This window comes from Bactrocera tryoni, chromosome 1 (assembly GCF_016617805.1).
Source record: "Bactrocera tryoni isolate S06 chromosome 1, CSIRO_BtryS06_freeze2, whole genome shotgun sequence".
NCBI lineage: Eukaryota > Metazoa > Arthropoda > Insecta > Diptera > Tephritidae > Bactrocera > Bactrocera tryoni.
The window spans coordinates 72,449,782-72,471,110 of NC_052499.1; the positions used below are offsets into that span (position 1 = coordinate 72,449,782).

The window sequence follows — 21,329 nt, forward strand, 5'->3', positions numbered from 1 at the left end:
ATCGGAACCAGTCGAGCGGCCCGTCCGCATTTAAATTATACCGCGTTTGCATTGTCGCTACGGTAAATAATACCAATTGCAAATAAAATAAATTTACATACCTACATACTTTAATACAGCTCATATGTACAATAACAAGAAACAATGTGTGGGTAAAAGTACTTTAGAAGGAAGTGGACTAACTAGTCAAAACAGGTGTGCAATTAAATCAATATAAACAATTTGTTTTTTTTTTTCTATTCATCTCCACATACACGTGTGTATGTGTCAGCGAGAATTTCAAGTGGACAGTGCAAATTGTCAAATCAAGTGAAGAGTGCCGTCGTTAAAGTTCAACAATATGTTACAACATCAACAACAATCACAGGTGTCACAGGGATACTACGATTACAATCAAACCAGTCCGACAAATTTTACCAATTCGGATTCTTTAAATACAACTCCGTTTTCAGTGAAGGATATACTGAATTTGGTGAACCAAAACGAGAGTTATGAAGTGTTTGGCTCCTTGGAGAGGTCAGTTGCATTTTTGTTACGTTTAAATATTCGTATTTTGTATATGTATTATCACAGTGGTAAAATTCAATATTTATTAATTTTAATTTGAATACAAATATAGCTGTATTTATGTAAATATACTAACAACATCGTTTCTAATATTTTTTTTGCAAAAAATGTAAATTGTAAAAAATTATATATAAAAATATAATATAAATTTTAAATTTTTTGTGTGTAAATTATCCATCAAAAATCTATTTATGTTACAATTATAAAAATAATGAAGCTAAAGCTTATGAAAACTCAAAAAATTTATTCGAATGTGATATAGTAGTAATTATCAATCGAAATGATAGAATTTTCCTTCTTTTTTAAGTTATGTAAGCAAAAATTAAACATACTGTTAAAATACTTGAGGCAAATAGGTTTAGCTTCTGTCAATATTTTTGTCAATTGAAAGTCATGATGTATAAATATGTAAATATGTATACAGTTCAGTTTTTAAATATGAAGCAGAAAAAATATAAAATATGTTTGTTGGATTAAAGTACAATTTAGGGCTCTGACATCATAATTCAATTGATAAAATGGCGTTAAGCGTTTTTTTTTGAAACTGCATTTTTCGAATCAGGAGATGATGATAAATAATCGTATGTATGTATTCACCAGACTGTAACATTTTCTAGTTTGTCATGAAGGTGCTATAAAGTAATTTGTGGGAGCCTCCGATATTGAGCCCAAAATTAAGGTAAGGTAAATTATCGATAGTATAGCTTCGACGCCGAAGTTAACATCTTTTCTTGTTTTTTGTTACTATCAAACCCTTTTTTATAAACAGTTCCCCTTATTCTTTCGGTTAAAAAATTACTTTCTTTACAACCCTCGGTTTATGTTGATTAAGATTCATTTGTGATTTTGTTTTAGATAGAACGAGTTCATATTTTATCGATAACCTTTGAGGTCTACTTGAAAAACAAGATTCTGAACATTGGCCTAGTAGCCGCTATTTTATTTCAAAACTCATTTATATGTTTAATTAAATATGAAAGAGGAAAATTCGATTTCTAATACCCTTAATGAATTGCCAAGATTGAGCCTTTTCTGAGGGTTCAAAACTGATCTAACCCCTTAAAAAACAGAAATAATCTACGATAAAATATACAAAACTCTTTAGTTTCATAGTATAGTAGTAGCCTTCGTATTTTAATCTATAAAAATGATGTTTCTCTTCTTCATGATATAATATAGCAAATTGATCTTTAGCGGTAATCGGTTTTGAAGGAAGTGATGAAAAGAAAATAAAAGACATATTAACTCTTTAAAATATCCTAATTAGAACTGCATTCTTGAGAATATAATAGATATAACGCATGGGAAACCTCGAGTAGCAGTTAATTTCAATAGAGAGCTTCAGCTTTTGTCTATCATGAGAAGCGGCTGCCAGCATAGAAAAGATCCAATGAAAAGGACCATCAATATGTGTATGTAGTTTAGCAATCAAAAATCCTTCAGGCAAGATTAGATAATAGCACCAAGAGACCAGCAATCTCGTAGATTACTTCTTGTCCGGGGAGGATGCAGTTCCCCCGATGTATCAATTGTAGAAACAAAAATTTGCAAAAATTGTTGCTCAGCCCCGTGCTCATTCGAATTGTTCCTGATCTCCCCCCACTTTGGACCATATTTCGTTAAAAAGCATACTTCGTGTCCTGTTGACAACTGTTAATAACATGTAATCGGAAATATATGTAATTATATTATTCATTACAAATTTTTATATTCACACACAGAGAAAACCTTTTTGATTAATTGCAATAACAGGTCAAAGTCCCAGACCTATCCCAGTTTTTCCAAAAACAATTTTTTTTTATCAATATGGTTTTCTACAAGAGTGATACACTGATTATAGCGACCCTCCAACTTTTCGATTCCATTTTTTACTAGGATTTGTTCTTTGCTTCAAAATAGACCTCAGTTTCGGGAATCACTTCTTTATTCGAAGAAAATTTCTTCCCACCGACAAATTTTTTGAGACCAGAAAATATAAAAAATAGTCCTTGGGGCCTAATCTGGAGAATACAGTGGATGTCCAATTAATGGATTTTTGCTATCGTTTTCATTGATTTGTGACACGGTGCATTTTGTATTGGTCAACAGCACTTTCTTTTTCTTCTAATGCGGCCGTTTTTGGGCTATTTCGTCCTTCAAACAGTCTAATAACGCTTTGCAATAGTCGCTGTTGATGGTCCATCTTTTTTAAGGTAGTCAATAAAAATTATTTTATGCTCATCCCAAAATGCAGACACCATAATCTTGCCAGCCGACTGTTGCGTTTTGGAGCGTGTTCGTCGTGTGCAGTCCGCTCGGATGACCGTCGATTAGACTACGAAGTGAAATGATGGAGCATGTTTCATCCATTGTCACATATCGACGCAAAAATAGCTCCAAACACTGCTCCAAATCATCAACTGGTCCTTGGTTTTGGTCAAAAGATGCGCGGCATCCACTTTACATAGAGCTTTCTTATACTCAAATATTCGTGAATGATATGATCGAACAACTTCACTTTTCGGCCATCCAAAATTATTTTGTGGACTTTTTTGATGTTTTCGTCGGTAAAAACCTCTTTTGGGCGTTCACTGCCTTCATCGACCTCGTTGCTCATTTCGCTTCGTTCAAACTTAGCAAACCACTTTTCAATGGTTGATTTCCGTGGTGCAGGGTAAAAATATGTTGATCAATCTTCAAACCTTTCCTTCAACAGTATTTTTGCCCCCAAAAAGCAATGATTTATTAACAAACGAAATTTCTTTTTATTCTTTTTTATAAACATATTTGACAGCTGTCAAATTTGTAAAAGTTTCTTTTAAAGATAGTGGCTGACTAAAAATTATATGGATTTAATTCTAGTAGCGCCTTCTATGTGTCAGGTCGGGAATTTTTCAATTCACCTTTTATTCAAAGAAAAAATGGTAAATCTTACAAATGAAAGTCACCCTAATGTCTGCTTATACTTTTCTGTTAACTATATTTTCCTTCCAACTTTGAACCACATTTAGCAGTAATAGCCACAACTATATATGTATGTATGTATGCAACCGTTGAAAATGTAGGAATGTACATACATGTCGGTATATTGTATGTATGTATGCATTTAAATAACTCAACACTGTCAGGTAGCCAGAAGAAAAGAAGCTGTCATTTAACTCTGTAGTTTTTTCTATTTATTTACATTTAATAACGCCTTATAAAAAACAATTTTGACCAATTTCCAAAGAAAACACATACACCCAGCAACTCTGTGTTTTCATAGGCAAAACGGATGCACACAAAGATACAACGGGCGAAAAGCAAAAACGAAGAAAAAATTATGAAATAAAATAAAATACAAATTTGAAAGAAAGGTCTGCTAAAGTCTTTACTTTAGACAAAATCAACTAAAGATGAGCGGGAAGCGCGGCAAGGAAAACATCCTACGCAAATATGAGTGTTTGTGTTTGAGACTACGCTCATCACGGTGCGTAGCTGCAGCACTGCTTTATGGCGAACGCACAAGAAAATTTGTTGTGGTTACTTTAAATTCATGAAAATTGTTGTTTTTGTTATTTTTTTTCTGAACTCAGCAAATTTTGTCAAATCATCGACATTGTTTTTTTAACCAACCTCTATGTGCATACACACGTTTGCAAGCAAGTAAAGGCATAGATACACATATACACACACATACGACACAGATGCAAATACATATTTACGTGGTTAACTTTTTTCTTTAAATAGTGTATGTAACTGAGCGTGCGTGTGATTGTGTTGCTGCTGACATATTTTTATTGCTTTGGAGTGAGGTCGATAGAAAGTTGAGACGCGGGCGCCTGCGCAGAAGATGATGACCGTTTTTGTCTCGAAGCAGCAATGTTTGCATATACATATGTTTGTAAGTGTGTAGTGGCTTCAAACTCAGCTGTAGGTAACGCTGCACATGTGTATACTTTGCAGTATATACATATGTAAATATAAGTACAGAAGTGGTCATGTGTGCACTCCATGTTCCGGTCACTGGTTGGCCGATGGTGTCAAGCAGTTCTATTTTAGTAGTGCCGCTCGGCATAAGTTCACATATTTAAAGCAATGTCCAGTGTTGTCACCAAGCAGAGGCCAGCGGGATTTGCGAAATTTTTAGCCCGCTCACTAGTCGCCATACGTTAATGTCTTGCTGCGCTCACATATGCACTCCGACTAATAACGGTCAATATGAGCACACATGTATTTCATTAATTATGCCTACGGGGGGGTGCTGACATGGGGAACCTTTTACTAAATGCTTATTTCCGCTTTTTAGTTTTTACTCATGTGTTCTCTTACTCTCTCCTTCTCTCTAACTATTTACAGTCCCATGCACAGTGATTCGACACCCGCATCTTGCGTCAACGATTACGACACGCAAAATTATCAAGAAACTCCAGTTATGTCACAACTCCAATTGCCCACCATGACGCCGGCGACAATGGCGGCGGTCGGTGCAACAACAACATCCGGCTACCAATATCCTCTGCACAACCATCATCCGCATCCTCACGCCGCTTTCGGTGATTATGCCGCTGCCGCCGCTTATCCGCCGCATGTACACCCACAAGCGCACTTGCACGGTCATCCCGGTCCGCATCCACACGCGCATCCACATTCGCACACACATACACATCATGTACCTCCTCCTTACCATCAACATTACGGCGCTGTGCAATGGTATATGCCAACACCAACCACACCTGCAATGACCAATGGCAACGCGATGTGTGCTCCAGGCAGCAGCAGCGTCTCACCCAGCGCGCCCGGTGCGTACGGTTTGCCAGCCGCGCATCCCACAGCTTACAGCTACAACTATCAACAGCCGAGTGATGCTTACGGTTTGAGTGGCGTGGGTGGCGCGAATGGCGTTGGCAACCTCGAAATGGCCAGCAGTAAAAGCGACTACACTTCCACACCATATGTGACGCCATCACCCACCTTGGATCTCAACAGTTCGACAGAGGTGGGCGATCCACATTCGGCCACATCGGCGATGACAGCAAAATTAACGGCATTACCATCGAAAGTTAGTGGACATGGTAAGTCCACGGTGGCGTCACAACAATCGCTGCAGAACTTAATAGATACGACAAATAACGGTTCCTCAATGCAGCAGCATTTAGCCAATAACGGCGCAGGAGGTTTGCACAATATGAATGGACATTTAAGTAACCAAAAAAGCGTCTCCGACAATGTGCAGGTTTCCAGCGAATCTATTGGAGGAAATACCGGCGGCAGCGGAGAGTGTGGAGTTTCTAAGCGCAGTAAGTTTAGTTCCTTATATATTTTTGAGGTGTACAACAATATCAATCAGTTATCCAAATTACCTTTACCTTAGTCTATTTAGTGTTTCTAACTGGTGAGCCGAAACTTGACAACCATTTTTATATTTTTTTTGAAACTTCAAATTTAACGGTGAATGTGTCCAATTTTCGATGACTCGTTCGAGCATTTAGACTGGTAACTGGCGAATGACATGCGCGATGTTTTGCTCCAAGGTCAAGGAAGCGGAATTGTTCGCATTCACTTTAGACTTTATATTTCCCCACAGGAAAAATGTGTGATATCACACGATCTTGGTGGCCAAACGACCGGTCCGAAGCGTGTCATTATTTGCTCACCGAAATGTCCTCTCAATAAATTCATTGATTTGAGCGAAGTGGATCAATAATCGCTGAACAAAATTTGGCTCGAAAACGTCGGTTCCTCTTGGATCTTTTCAAGAGCGTTTTCGCTTGGGCGTTTCGAGCGGCTTCAGTTCTTGCACAAGAAGATCTCCACGTAAAATGCGCGAAGTCGATCATACGCCAGTCCGAGTTACCTTGGATTTCGTGTACACTCTTAGCTACCGCTGCTATATTTTCTTCACTGCGTGCTAGACGTGATCTATTCGGTCGAATATTATTCAAAAATAAATGCTGGGTCTCAAGATGGACAATGCGATGGTGTTGTGAATAGTATGCTCACTAGGCCGATTATGTTGACCATGTTATGTTCTTTACAGAACGTGAATAATATCATATTATCAGTGCCATAATAAAATAAGAAAATGAAATTCAAGGCAGCTGCATTACTATTATTCTTTCCATATTTCATCTATTCATTAACGGCAGAATGTTATACTTTCGTCTCTTTAATAACAGTTCGTGTTCCATTTTCTTTTCAGGAGACACCTCACAAGTCACTTCTTCGCGCTCGGAACTTCGCAAGAATGGCAAACCGCGTTGTAAGCGCAAACCACGTGTGCTCTTCTCGCAGGCTCAAGTGCTCGAGTTGGAGTGCCGCTTTCGTATGCAAAAGTATCTAACAGGTGCGGAGCGTGAAGTCATCGCTCACAAACTGAACTTATCGCCGACGCAGGTGAAAATTTGGTTCCAAAATCGCCGATACAAGTCGAAACGCGGTGAAATCGACGGCGACACAATCTCCGTGAAACTGAAAGCGGACAGCAGCGCGACGGGCGTAATGACATCGGGTGGTGTTATGTGGGGCCAACTGCATCGCCAGCATCAAACACATCCACAGCAAACGGCGCTGCAAGCGATGCATCACTCATAACACGCAGAGCAAGGTGGATACTGGGAACACATACCCACACATACTTACGGTATTTATGTACGTGTTTGCATACGCGGTTCGCTGAGTGCAAGAATATTTAAATTATTTAGTGCATATTTTAAGTTTAATTTTTGATTTTTCGTTTTAAAAATTTGCAATAATTATGGAAATTCGGTTTACGCCAAGTACCTTCAGAACAAAATGAAATTAACAATTGTAACAGCAAAAAGGTCTATTATGAACGGAATATCCGAGCATAATGTATTTTAATATTAATAGTTAAATAAGTGAGTTGTAAATAAAATGACAATAATTGACTTCGGTCCAGAAAATACAATAATAAAGTGCCATTAAATAAATGAACGACATTTTTTTTATTTGATCACAATCGAAATTCATGGAACAAATGGGGAAAAGAGGAAAAGATGTTTTCATATAAATAAGAAGATGAAATGGTGATGACGTAAGAGAACATGCCGATTGAAGTTGTTTTCTAAGCGAATAATTAAGAATAAAATCGACTACTGGAAACCAAGCAGGAGAGGTGTGTCATTTGGATGGTATGCTGTCGTTGTTGTTCTCCTGTTGGACCCGATTTATGAGCTCCAATAACTACTATAAGTGCATTTATTTTAATTTTCTCAGGATTGCTTGATGACCGTCATTTCCACCCTTAAGACTCATTTCATCGTTGGATCAGAGTATAGCTTTCGCTGCGAATTCTTCTGTAATTCAATTTCTAATCAATATATTTCGGCAACCGGAGCTTTCTTTAATTGCAAAGGAGTGAAAATAGCACTACCGCAGTCCTCTTTGCGTTTATTCCACATCGGTTATAAGTGACGTAATACTTTTCTAAATGATTTTTATTGAAAGGTAACAACCTACACGACAGTATTTTCATAAGATAATGCTCCTACTTTTTTGAGTTCCAGAGCAATGTTATTCAGCGTTATCATCCATATAGGGTTAGTGTATCAGGACCACAGTTTACTCATTATATTCTTAGTCAATGCCGATTTTAAAGATATAATTTATATGCCTACTGATATTTGCACTATAGAAGACTCCATCTGTATCCAAGAGAATACGCAATGTTTACAAGTATTGACTTTATGGAGGTTTTCTAGTATAGATACTCTTAAAAAAGCCAATTAATTAGCAGAAAATACAGATACAATACAGAAAAAATCAAAAAATTAAGCATTTTAAAAATTTGCAGCTAATACTTATAGAGTGTTTCGAGGTTGTCAACAAATTGTCATTGGCATTCAACCCTCCTAGCAACCTAAAAATAATGTCAGAATCTAGAATAATGTTTGGAACCAATTAAAAGTTTGAAAAAAAAATTCACAAAATAACGACTGCTAGAAAAAAACAATTTTATGCCAATATTTTTGACTGTTTCGAATTAAAAAAAAAATAAATTGAATTTTGAAAAATCCTTTTTGTTATATCTACAAATGGACCATTCTCTATAAGTCCTACCAAAAATATATTTTAGTATTCAATCATTAAAAATGCACTTTATAGATTCTTTAGTTTTCATGGCAATGAAAAATTTTAGGCTCTCCTAAACATACATATGTACATAAGGAAACAACATTGGTTCCTTGCTGCGACTCTGGACTAATTAGTCTAGAATTATTTGCTTACAATGCATTGTGACTGATCCATCTGCTTCTACCTCTAATTATTGAACACTTTGAAGAATTTCACAGATTTCTCCATTCTTTACTAAGCGAGTGGTAATAGTATGCTAGCTAAAACATCAAAACATGCTGAAGCAACAATTTGTAATAATACATATCAGATGTTTGGCAGCTGAGACTTTGTCAATGTGGTTAAATACCCGTAAGACAACTTTATCCCAGTTGCTTGTTTGAAATTTTGTTTTCGCGATGGAATCACGGGAACGGAATCGTAGGAAATTTTGCAGAAATGCTTGCGGCATCTACTCTATAACGACCAGAAGTATTTGAGTGGCACAAAGCATTCAGTGAAGGGCGTGAAGTCATCGAAGACTTGACTCATGCGAGTCGTCCATCCGCTTATGACGACAACATCAAAAAGATTAAGGAAGCAATGCTGGAAAATCTCGAGGGAATTACGGGAACGGAATCGTTGAAAATTTTACAAATCAGATTAGCAGGCGTCTATCACGAAGAGGAAGACTTGAGTGACACAAAGCATGCCGTGAAGAGCGTGAAGTCGTCGAAAATTTGCCTTATGAGAGTCGTCCGTCCACTTATGACGACAACGTCAAAGAGAGAAAAGAAACAGTGTTGGAAAATCATCGTATTAGCATTAAAGAAAAGGCATACTATTTCATCATTTCTTATGGAGCACTCAACACATTTCAGTTAATGTTTTGAGTATTTAACGGTGTGTCAATTCTAGACTCGACCAAAATACCTGAATTTGTTGCAAACGTAGAGTAAAGGTCGCCAAGAGTAAGCTTGATAACGTGGCTGAAGACCATACATTCATCAAACGCTTCATTACTGGTGACGATGACGTCGAAACTGTCTAATAATCTAGCGAGTGGCGAGCCAAAAATGAGTCGAAACCGAAAAATCCCAAATAATTAAAGGTTTGTACTGTATCTAAGGAGTTTTCCATTGTTTTTGATGTACGTTTATTTTTGGTTGCCCTAATAATAATCACAAACTTCAGTCTATAATTAATGTTGTGGTTAAATAAAAAAAAGAGGTGATCAATTTCAAGATTGCGTACTTTTTTAAAGAAAAAACACAAAAAATTCAAATTTAATGGGGAATGTTTATTATCATTTGAAAGAGCATTCTTTGGTATTTATTTTTTGAAGATTATCTCTTTCAAATGTTGGCCGCGGCTACGTCTCAGATGATCCATCCGTTGAGTCCGATTTTCGATGACTCGTTCGAGCATTTCGACTGGTAACTGGCGAATGACACGCGTGATGTTTTGCTCCAAGGCCTGAATCGAAGCGGGATTGTCCGCATAGATTTTAGACTTTACATATCCCCACAGGAAAAGTCTAACAGTGTGATATCACACGATTTTGGTGGCCAATCGACCGGTCCAAAACGTGAAATTATCTGTTCACCGAAGTGTTCTCTCAATAAATCCATTGATTAATCCGATGTGTGGGAAGTGACGCCGTCTTGTTGAAACCAAATGTCGCCGAGATCACGAGCTACAGTTTCAGGCATCAAATTGTCGTATATGATGGTGCGATAACGGTCGTCATTGCCTGTTATTTCCTCACCGGCATCATTTTTAAAGAAATATGGACCGATGATGCCACCGGCCTACAAACCACACCAAACCGTTGCTTGTTTGCTGAAATGACAGCTCTTGAATCTCTTCAAGTTGCTCTTCGTTCCAAATGCGGCAGTTTGCCTGCTTACATACCCATTGAACCAGAAATGGGCCTCATCGCTGAACACAATTTGACTCGAAAACGTCGGATCTTCTTGGATCTTTTCAAGAGACCATTGAGCGAGGCGATGCTGCTTGGGAAGGTCGATCGGCTTCAGTTCCTGCACAAGCTGTATTTTGTACGCTTTCAATTTAAGTTATCGACGTAAATGCGTCAAGTCGTTCAATACGTCAGTCCGAGCTGCTGTGAACGGCGTCGATTCGACTCTTCACGATCTTCGTGTACACTCTAAGCTGCGACTTATATTATATATTCTTCACTGTGAGATGGACGTGATCTATTCGGTCGAATATTATCCAATAATGAATGCTGGGTCTCAAGATGGTTGATGGTGTTGTGAATAGTACGCTCAGTAGGCCGATTATGTTGACCATAAGTTGAGCGAAGCGTGCGAAACACATTATTTACAGAATATGATAAAATGCCAAATAAAAATTACATGACAGCTTGCATGACTCACACGTGATCAGTAAAAAAAAGGCTTTGAAAAAAGTACCTCTACTTGGATTTGATAAGGAATCAGAAGAGTGTAAAGCTTCTGATGATATAATGTGATTTCCTAATGTTGTTTCTGGTGCTGTTTTCCTCGGAAAAATAAACTACGAACTAAATATTTGGGCAGAAAAATCATTGTTTTGGATTTGTCACGTATGCAGCGGTAATTAAATAAAAAATTATCTATTCCGTCATTGCTTTAGAACATTAGCAATCATTTTTGAAAAAAAAATCGCAGGTGACTACAATTAGATGATGAAATGGACTCTGCTTCGATGAGTAAGAGCACGCATCGCCACATAATACATCTATACACAAATCAATATATGTATGTACATGTTTGTATTCTTATAACAGAGAAACATTAAAATGTGAACTCGTAATGTTCTGGTAGTTTGAAAACAGCACACGGATGATTTAAACCGATTTGGCATATTGAACTGGAGGTCTGTTATGTGATTCCGAACAGTTTGCCAGTCTATCGATCCATTAGCGGTCACATACGAGTATAGACATACAAAAGGCAGGCAGCAGGCTGCCAGACGGACAGACACACTAACTTACGTGAGACAGACAGCAAGAGCGGGGCCACAGTAGCGGATATGAGTATGGCAATATAAATTAATTTTTATCAAAAGCAACGATCAATTTTCGAAATATGAAAGGCATCGAAATAACAGCAGCAACGCCATTGATGGCCTCTCTGATGGCAAGAAGATGCAACATTTTCGATTTTTTTTTAACCTTTTATTTAACAATTTAGCTGATACGGGTGTGTGGACTGGTGGCTAATGGTGGAGCGCAACAGGGCGTTTGTGGCAATGCAACACACTAGGGCAGGGAGTTACAAGTTGCAATAACAAATGCGTTGTTGTTTTTATTATTTTGATTTGGAACCACAAGTACTTCCCCCCAACACTTTCGCTTTGTTGTCTGCCCTTTCGACACAGTGGCATGCAACTGTAAAAGATTGTGTGGCAATATGCAATATCCACAAACATAACTGTAAAGATGTATGTACATATAGTACTATATATGAGCATTTTGAGTTCATAAATAAGTGAATACTCAATGCAGCTGACATTTATGACAGAGCAACAATAGCAACAAGCCAGCACAACAGTTTGCTGGGGACGAATTGAGGTATTGCACGGATTGTGCGGCAGTGGCATGTCGAAGAGGCAAGGGGTTTCCGCCTTTTAGAGGCATTCTCGTACGCGTGAGTGGCGTATCAATTACACAATAAACATACGCCATTCACAAATCGCAAACCCCTCACATAAACACATACATACATATATGTATATAAATATAGGTCTATTAGCTCCTTCGCAATCAAGCCTACAGAAATATATGTATATCTATACATATATATATACATATAGACACTTTGGCGTTTATAGACATCCGGATGCGTGTCCATGCGCCGATGTCATGGAGTCATCAGCGCGATTGCACTTGCTGCGCAAATACTCAGCTTTCTTTGATTACCGTTAGGGGGTAGCACTGGAAGCAGCTGATTACACTTGAGGATCGCCTCGATTTCGATTTTGTTTGACTTGCTTGACACCCTTCGCTTTGGAGTATAAAGTTTCAGAAAATAATATGAAATATATACTATGCACATATATGTATATGTACCTATTTATTTACGTACGTACATATATACATACATATCGTCACGAGTTGTGAGGGCGGTGAAAATAGAAATCAGAACGTTTACAGGTTAATTCAAGAAGGTTAATTTAATTCAAAATGTTTACTCAAAGAAAAATTTTATTTTCGTTTTGTCATCAAATATTATATTTGTTTGCTGCATGAAATTAGTGAACGTAGACTAAAAATCTCAAATCGGCGCTCTATATTTCTCACTTGAGGAGTTATATCAACTTGTGAATTTCAAATACGCAGGGGGTAACTAATTAACAACAATATGTACCAAAGAAATTTTATTTCTTAATACTACTATGAGCAAAAAATAGTAAGACTTTACCCATAATTTTAAAATTTTTAATTTTTTTTTCAAAACCTATGACATCTTCCTAAAAGTAATCCCCCTTGGCCTTGCGCATATTTTTTTTAATATTCGATTTCCAGAATAGCCCTCAATGCGCTTAGGGGTATACGTTAAAAGTTTCCAATTGACTCAAACGGTTTCACCAGAGCTGACGTTTTAGTTTGCTGAATAGCTAGAAATCACACGGCGCTAAATGAGACCATTACGGTGATTGCGGCAGGATATTGATTGAAAATCAACCAAGAGTTCTGGCCCATAATTCTTGTCTCTTTTTACAAATAGCTTCGGGCAAACGCAGAAAGAATTAGTAGTGCACTGCACCTCGATAATCGAGAAAACTGTTTATATAACCTTGATTTTTTACCTACTTTAATGTATTTTTTTTGGATTAAGCTTATTTTTATCACGATTTCGGGTCATAAGCATAGATCTCAGACTAATCTCCAGTAATAAATCCTGGTAGTCGGAAAGCATTGTTTCACAGATGTTAAGGCGACGCTGTTTTTCGAAAAAATTTTGTGATTTTGGAACCAATCATACTTTCACCTTTCTTACGCCCAAATGATCTCTCAAAATGGTTTTCACTGTTCCTTCCGATATTCCAACGATGCCAGCAAGATCTCTGACTATTAAATCTCAAGCACCAATTGCTTTATTTTTTTGACATGTTGATCATCAGTTCAATATTTTGTACCAATCAGAAGCACTTGCACGCGACAAATAGTTATCACCGAAAGCCTTTTCCAACATCCTGATGAAATTTGATTCCGCATATAAAATTTAAATGTCTACTGAACACTTATGATTTTTTGATGTGATGTTTGGCACAGATGATACTGACTGTTATACAAACCCAGAAAAAAAAATATTTCGACGAATTTTTCCCCGAATTATTTGTCAAAATTTATTCAAATACCATGTACTTTCTTAAGTAAGCTTAAATTGCAGTCGGCCACGTAATAAGCAACGCACTGCATTAATACTTTTTCATTCACACTTACAAATAATTTAGCAAAGTTTCTTCTGTTGCGAAAGTAGAGCCATAATTTTTAATATACCCAATGGTGGGAAATCCTGTTTTGAGAATGATTTTCAATGCTATCAGTAATCAAAAATCGACAAAACCACAGCAAAAGTACCGCGCAAGAAAATACCTCGTTTTACCACGGCTAGAGATGACGAGCGTATCGTACACGAATCTAACAGCAAATAAAATTTGTGCTCATATTTGTGGAAAAAATGATAGTCCACTATCGATTCAAATTGTCAAAAGACGTTTAAGAGAAAAACGACCCCTTGAGAGGATTTTTTGGAAGAAGCCACTGCTGTCAGAGCAAAATCGTCAAAAACGACTTGAATTCAACAAGAAATATCATCATTGTATTCGAAAGAAGTGGAAAAGAGTCTTTTTTTTCGGTTGAAATGAAAATAAATAAATAAAGAGTTTAACCCCAAATACACTCGCGATTTGACGTGTTATTTTCGAAGGGTGTTGGGCCTATAACAAAAATTGAGGATCATATGCATCAGCATCAGTATATTTCTATACTGAGAGATGGAATGCTTCCCTATTCCGACGGCAATATGCCTGTTACATGTTAAATGGTTGTTTCAGCAAGATAATGACCCCAAACATATCACGCGATCAACTAAACGGTGAATGGACGAAGATATGATTTCTTTATTAGACTGGCTTTGGTGCAGTCCAGACCTGAACCACGGGTCAAGTCAGAACTATACGGAGGATGATGCATCAAATCGAAGTTTGGAGTGCTCAAAAATACAGTTGTTTCTGTCGATGTGTGAGAGCTAAAATTGGCGTCGTGAAGAGCGATCCGTATTTGACGGTTGGTTTTTCTGATTTCTTGAAACAAAATTGGGAAACAATTGGTTGAGTAGTACTGAGAATTTATTGATTTGAATTCTGGTGGTTGAGATATTTCCAGTTTTGTTTTTAAAATCAGGCGAGAATAACTTTTGTTGGATTTGGCGATGAGATTTGAGATGAATATTTTAAGTTACTGTAACGACTAGTATGTCGAACTTTTTGAGTATGTTTAAAGTCAAAAATATCAAGTTGTCAGATTACAACACCATATGTGTGGTGTTTTCTTAAAAATATCCTTATATCTTCTTGCCGAAATGTATGTATCTAATCACTTTTGATAATTTGGAAAAAAGTTTATATTACTTAAAAAAAACATACGATAAAAACAATATATTATTAAAAAAACATGTATACATACTTATGTGTGTATGTACGAATATACAATAGTTGCTAAACTAAAAATTTATGGCATAATTATTAGTGAATTAAAAAGGCTAATAACTGCAGAATATAAAATACTACATTCTCTATGCAGTTATTTGATTTTACTGAGTCAGTGAAAAAATCGACAGTTTGTTGTACACACACATATGCTTATTATCTATATAATATGTATGTATATATTTGTATAAGAGTCCGCTTACTGCAAACAAAACGCCTCTCTGTTGCATGCTAAACAAGCAAGCCTACTGCTTGTCCATTTACATACATACATATATAAGTACATATGTATATTACATATTAAAGTATAAGTGACACAACGCCCCATGTCAATACAATTTTCCAAATCGGGCGTATAATCGCTGTCCAACGCACACGTAATAGATTTCAAGGATACTCACGCATACCAACACAAAAATTCTCCACAGAGTTACAAACATCTAACTACACATATAATACATACTTATATAGCAATAGTAGTATTGCAAGCACACATATGTAGAATAAATTTGAACAAGAGCGCTTGAGTGTTGACCACAAGAGCAGACGCTATGGACTCGTATTACAAGTCGCCAGGCTCAACTAAAATCAAAAAAAACTCGTACACACATTTCTATGCTCGTATGTGGGCTATGAAGATTTTCACTAGTCTCGTGGCATGAAAATCGCCGGCGAAGACGACAACGACAACGACAGCGACACCCAACACCATACCTACCGTCGCGTCACACCGGCGCTGCTAGAAGTCTTCGGAAAAAACGGATCTATAGACACATATTGCAATTTTTAGTTACTGATTTAGGGGCAAAAGTGACAAAAACATATGATAATACATTTATTATTGGGTACTCCCATGAGCTCATATGCAAACGGCTACTGTTAGTGTCTGCAGTGTGATCTTAGGGTGGACCAAAAAAAATCGAAATTATGTATTTAAGTTTTACTTTTTTAAATAGTTACAGTTGTATATGACGATAATGCACATTAGAGCTGTGAGCTACGAGTAGTCCATCACTGCTGAGGCAGCTACTTGGCTACTTGGGACTTAAGAATGTAAGCTTACACTAAATTTCCTGAAGAAAAAAGATTTGGTACAAGATACAAAACCAAAAAATTGGTTATTCGAATTTTTCACCTAAATTTTGAGGTTATGTGTAATGTAGGTCTCTATAAAAAATTTATATACCTTTTCATTACCTACAACCCTGCCATATAACTAAGTATTAGCTATAATAGGACTCGTAATCGAGATAAACTGCTTTTAACCCTAAAAAATTCAACCTCCTATTCCTTTTCTCGACCTCAGATCGTCCGTAAACGATTTTTTTCTTCATGTTTGTTACTTTATTTTTCGTTTCCAATAAGTTTCATTCTGTTATAATGTTTTTTGGTTTTTAAAATTATCTACTCTCTCTAAATTTCGATTGGTTGCCTATCAGTTGGTGGATTTGAAAGTCAAAGACCGGTGAAAAGAGGATCGACACACCCCACCTCTTCGTCGATTTCAAAGCTTTTGACAGCACGAAAAGCTGCTGCCTTTATGCAGCTATGTCACAGTCATAACTTCGACGTCGTAGACAAACAGCCAAGTCGCGAGTGCGACTCTTATAAAACATTGTGCCCTCTCGATTCAGATCTCCAGTTTGAGTTATTTCCTTGAGCAGTAGATTGAAGAAGTCGCGCAATAGGGATTTTGTCTACCTTGGAACCAGTATTAACACCAGCAAAAATGTCTGCCGTGAAATCGAACGCAGAATAACTCTTGCCTAGGTGCTACTTTGGACTGAGTAGGCAATTGAGAAGTAAAGTCGTCTCTCGACGAACAAAGGCCAAACTGTATAAGTCACTCATTATTCCCGCCCTGCTGCATGGTGCAGATGCATGAACGATGACAACATCTGATGAGTCGGCGATAGGAGTTTTTGAGAAAAAGGTTCTGCGGAAGATTTATGGTCCTTTGTGCATTGGCAACGGCGAAAATCCGAATGGATGAAAACACTCCAGCTCTGAAAGTATTCGACGCAGTACCCGCCGGGGGAAGCAGAGGAAGACCTCCACTCTGTTGAAAAGACCAGATGAAGAAGGGCCTGGCTACACTTAGAATCTCCAATTGGCGCCAAGTAGCGAAAAGGAAGAACGATTGGCGCGCTGTTGTAAACTTGGCATATTCTCTATAGGGTAGGGTCATGTACTACATACATATGTATACATAACTGTATAATTCACTCATACAAATGCCGTTAGCATTTTTCGGCAATCCTCATCAAGTCCTTGCAACATCTAAAATGCTTGCATAACCTCGCATATGACTAAAGCACTTTCATCTTTTGCTTTTGTAAACATAAAATGATACTGAAATATTTCATTCGCCATACACACCCACACACACGCAAATAGTTGCAGAACAACATCAAGGAATATTTCAAGTGGAGAAATTTGTCATTTCCATACAGTGCCTTACTTACTTATAGATAGTTATCGCCAGCATCAGCAAGACCGGCGGGGAAAGAGCATTTTTCAATTATGCGCCGACGCGACGCGATAACAAGTGCGCATGCGCAGCCGAACATACATACTTGCGGTTAGCGTGTGTGTGTCTGTGTGCAGATGCAAGCTGGCGTCAGCAACTAGTCAGCGAAAGTGGGTGAGTTGCGTCCTTTTAATAGCGCATGTAATGACATTTCTAAGCGCCACAATCTGTCGCTACGCCTGCAACCCAGTGCCAAAGGATCAAAGACAACGGCGGCCGCTGCAGCATTGAATATTTACATACATATATTCCGCCTACAATGCTGTGCGCATGTGCACAAAGGATAATAAATGTCTCATGCAAATGGAAAAGTGCAATAGGAAGTTTGGTAATAAGCAAATTAAGATTTATTAATCGGCCGCCTTTCATGTGGCAATGAGTCAACGTCAACGATTACAAAACAATTTCATTGTATTTTACATACTTATAAACAAATATACACACATTAATACACATACTATGTATGCTTTTTTGTATGTTTTGTGTGCATTAAATGTTGCTGCATCAGTACTGCATATTTTGAAATTTATGAATATACATACATACATATGTACATATGTACATATAAGTTCACATGCATGCACGCCAACTAAATTCATATAGTGCACAATAAATGTAAACAAATATAATTTTTTATTTGTTTGTATGTTTTAAATTTTTTTTTTAATCGCTTGTGGTTTTGAATGTTAGGCCGTTTTTTCTAATATTTTTTTTTTAATTTTATATATGTACATATGTACATACATATATTTTTTTCAACTTCATATTTTTTATTTTATTTTTTTTTGATTTTCGGTTTTGAACTTTTGCTTGCCGATCTCCATTCGTTGTTTGACATGTTGGCGTCAAGATCAAATTGTTGCCCAATTTGTGATCGGAAGATGTCAAGTGGATTTTTACTCATGTTTCCGCCACCGCCGTTCCCCCCAACCGTATAAAAATCACATAACACACATGCAAATGTTGGTATAAAAAGCAAACAATTGAAAAGTGAAACACTCAAAAGTATACCAACGAACGCTCACTCAACTCCACATACACACACGAAGAGTTTGTTTCGGATATCGCGTAAGATTGTGCATTTCGGTTTTTATTAGAATTTAATGTGGGAATCTGTGACATTTTGTTTATGATTTTTTTGATTCGAAAGAATTTCAAGTGGTAATTCGATGACAATTAAAGCTAAATTAATTAGCAATCAACAGAGACGTTTAAAGCGAATGAAGCAAATGCAGTTCAAGGAAGTTAGCGGCAAATTAACCTTTTGAATCACTTCATTTTGACTTTTGAAAGCATTTTATTTTGAAACAATTTTATCAGATGAAATAAAAAGGAGAAGAGAATTCGGTTCCATTAAATATGCATAAATATGACGAAAACTCATTTCTTTTTATATTGAATATCCTATATAGTGAATTGTGGCATCGCCCACTTTCTTGTGAAATCGTATATCTCAGGCCCCGTCCTACCGACTTCGACCAAATTTAGTCAGTGGCATTCTTCTAATATTCCTATGTTACAGTGCGAAAATGGCCTTATGACCAAAAATTGTCCATATCCAACCATAAACCTATAGGTACCGAATATGTGGATCCCACTATATATAGTTGACTTTTGACCGAAAATAGAGGTCAATGTGTGGTATATACAATCGAAATTCAAAGATAAGCTTTTCCTGATAATAGTAACTCGGATCAATACTTCCCTCAGTCCCCATATACTTAATATAAAAATTTTTGAGTTTCTCGGTGACTTTATAACGCTTAATAATAGGATTTTCGAACATCGGGCTGACTTTACTTCATATGATTGGTGATTGTATGTGAGGTACCTTATGGAAACCCAGCACCTGAAGGAATTTTGCCGGTTTTTATTCCAGGAAGTTGCAAGTATATAAAATGTTCGGTTAAACCCGAACTTAGACCTTTCTGCTTGTTTTATACTGGATATGGCTACTCCGAGTCAACTTTTAACCAAATGCAGATATTATTCCCTAAATCACCGTTTACTATATTAGATAAAACTGCTTATCAAGTTCCATTGATTGAGATCAAAGATTTTTTGATTTTTGGAAGCTGATGTTTTTTGCATCTTTTTGTTGTCAAATAAGTTGTGGAATCATGTCAAGCATCAGCTAATAGGCCGAGCTGGACAGTTGGATCTTTTGTTTTCTCTAAAACTTTCTTATAATATCCTCAATTTACGCAAAGCAATTCGTGCGGTTTTCTTCGGTTTTAAGATAGTCGTAGACCGCGGAGGATCAAATCTGGGGGAACAATGGAGCTGAAGACTGACTTTTGTTCGTAACTCTCTGTACCCGAAAAATTTAGGAATTTTTTGCAATTTGTTTTCGTCTGTCGGTAGAAATCTGAGACGTTTGGTTGTGTAATAAGCTAACCTAAATTTGTTGAGTCGATCCAGAACAGATTTTGGAAGATTCTGATCTCTGCTTTGATCACAACACAGCTGAAATCTATTAATTCATGCATCATTACATCGGGTCTATAGAAATATTCGTACAATGTTTTTCAAAAACGCTTTTTTAAGAAAAATATGAACAATAGTATTATTCCAAGTATACCCTATCTGAAGCTATAACATTTCCTGATCTTTCTGGCGATTCGTTTATTCCGTCCAAAAAAAAACTGCGTTGACTTGACGGTCATGAATGAATCAAGTATATTTTGGATAACCCGTTCTGATGTGCTACGTGATTATTGACTGGAATAAATGGTAGTCAGGGGCGAGATCTAGGCTATAAGGTGGGTGAGGCAAAAGTTCTCAGCATGCTCTTCTGACTCCACCAAATGAAGTACATTAAATTGGCGTCATGGATGTTTGACATTGACGTTAATTTAGCCGATCGGCTAGGTTTCATCGCTTACCACAATCTGCAGCAAAAACGATTTCTTTTTGTAGCGCTCAAGCAGCATTTGTGATATGCGAAATCGACTTTTCAGAAAACCACTTTTTCCGTTGCAAAAAGCTCGTTTTCGAATATATTTCCATTTATTTTGTTAGTACTCTTCCGAAAAAAAATCTTTCCATAATTTGCGGCATTACGTATTACATTATTATATTAAAATTACATTGAAGATATGTGTTACTTACAATTACGGATATACATACATATGTACATCCATATCCATTTATGTAGTTCGGTTTCGTAGGGTTCGATTATTACGTTTCGTTCATATATTCGACCCAGAAAACAATCATCGTTTTCTGTATTCGGTTGGGCACTACCGAATTTGTCTGCTTTCAAGAAATCACAGACACAAACCTACCACTAATGATATGTATGAATATGTTTCACATCACTTTGTCTACTCTCCAGTAGGGGGCGCATATCCGACCTTCTTACAGGGAGTTTCATATAAATCAAATTTTTAAACGTACACTTTGTTAATAACTTCAAAATTATTTGAAACCAGGCTTGGTTTTGTACTAAATTTGAATAAGTTTGGTACATACA

The 21,329-nt window shown here is 36.9% G+C and overlaps 1 protein-coding gene across 1 annotated transcript; it reads left to right on the forward strand.

Moving 5' to 3' along the window:
* The first annotated feature begins 340 nt into the window (after window positions 1–340).
* Window positions 341–7,189, forward strand: LOC120782853 (muscle-specific homeobox protein tinman). Its single transcript, XM_040115384.1, has 3 exons — window positions 341–516; window positions 4,885–5,825; window positions 6,728–7,189. The coding sequence occupies exons 1-3, from the start codon at window positions 341–343 to the stop codon at window positions 7,117–7,119; spliced, it is 1,509 nt and encodes a 502-aa protein (XP_039971318.1). The 3' UTR covers window positions 7,120–7,189.
* Window positions 7,190–21,329: the final 14,140 nt, after the last annotated feature.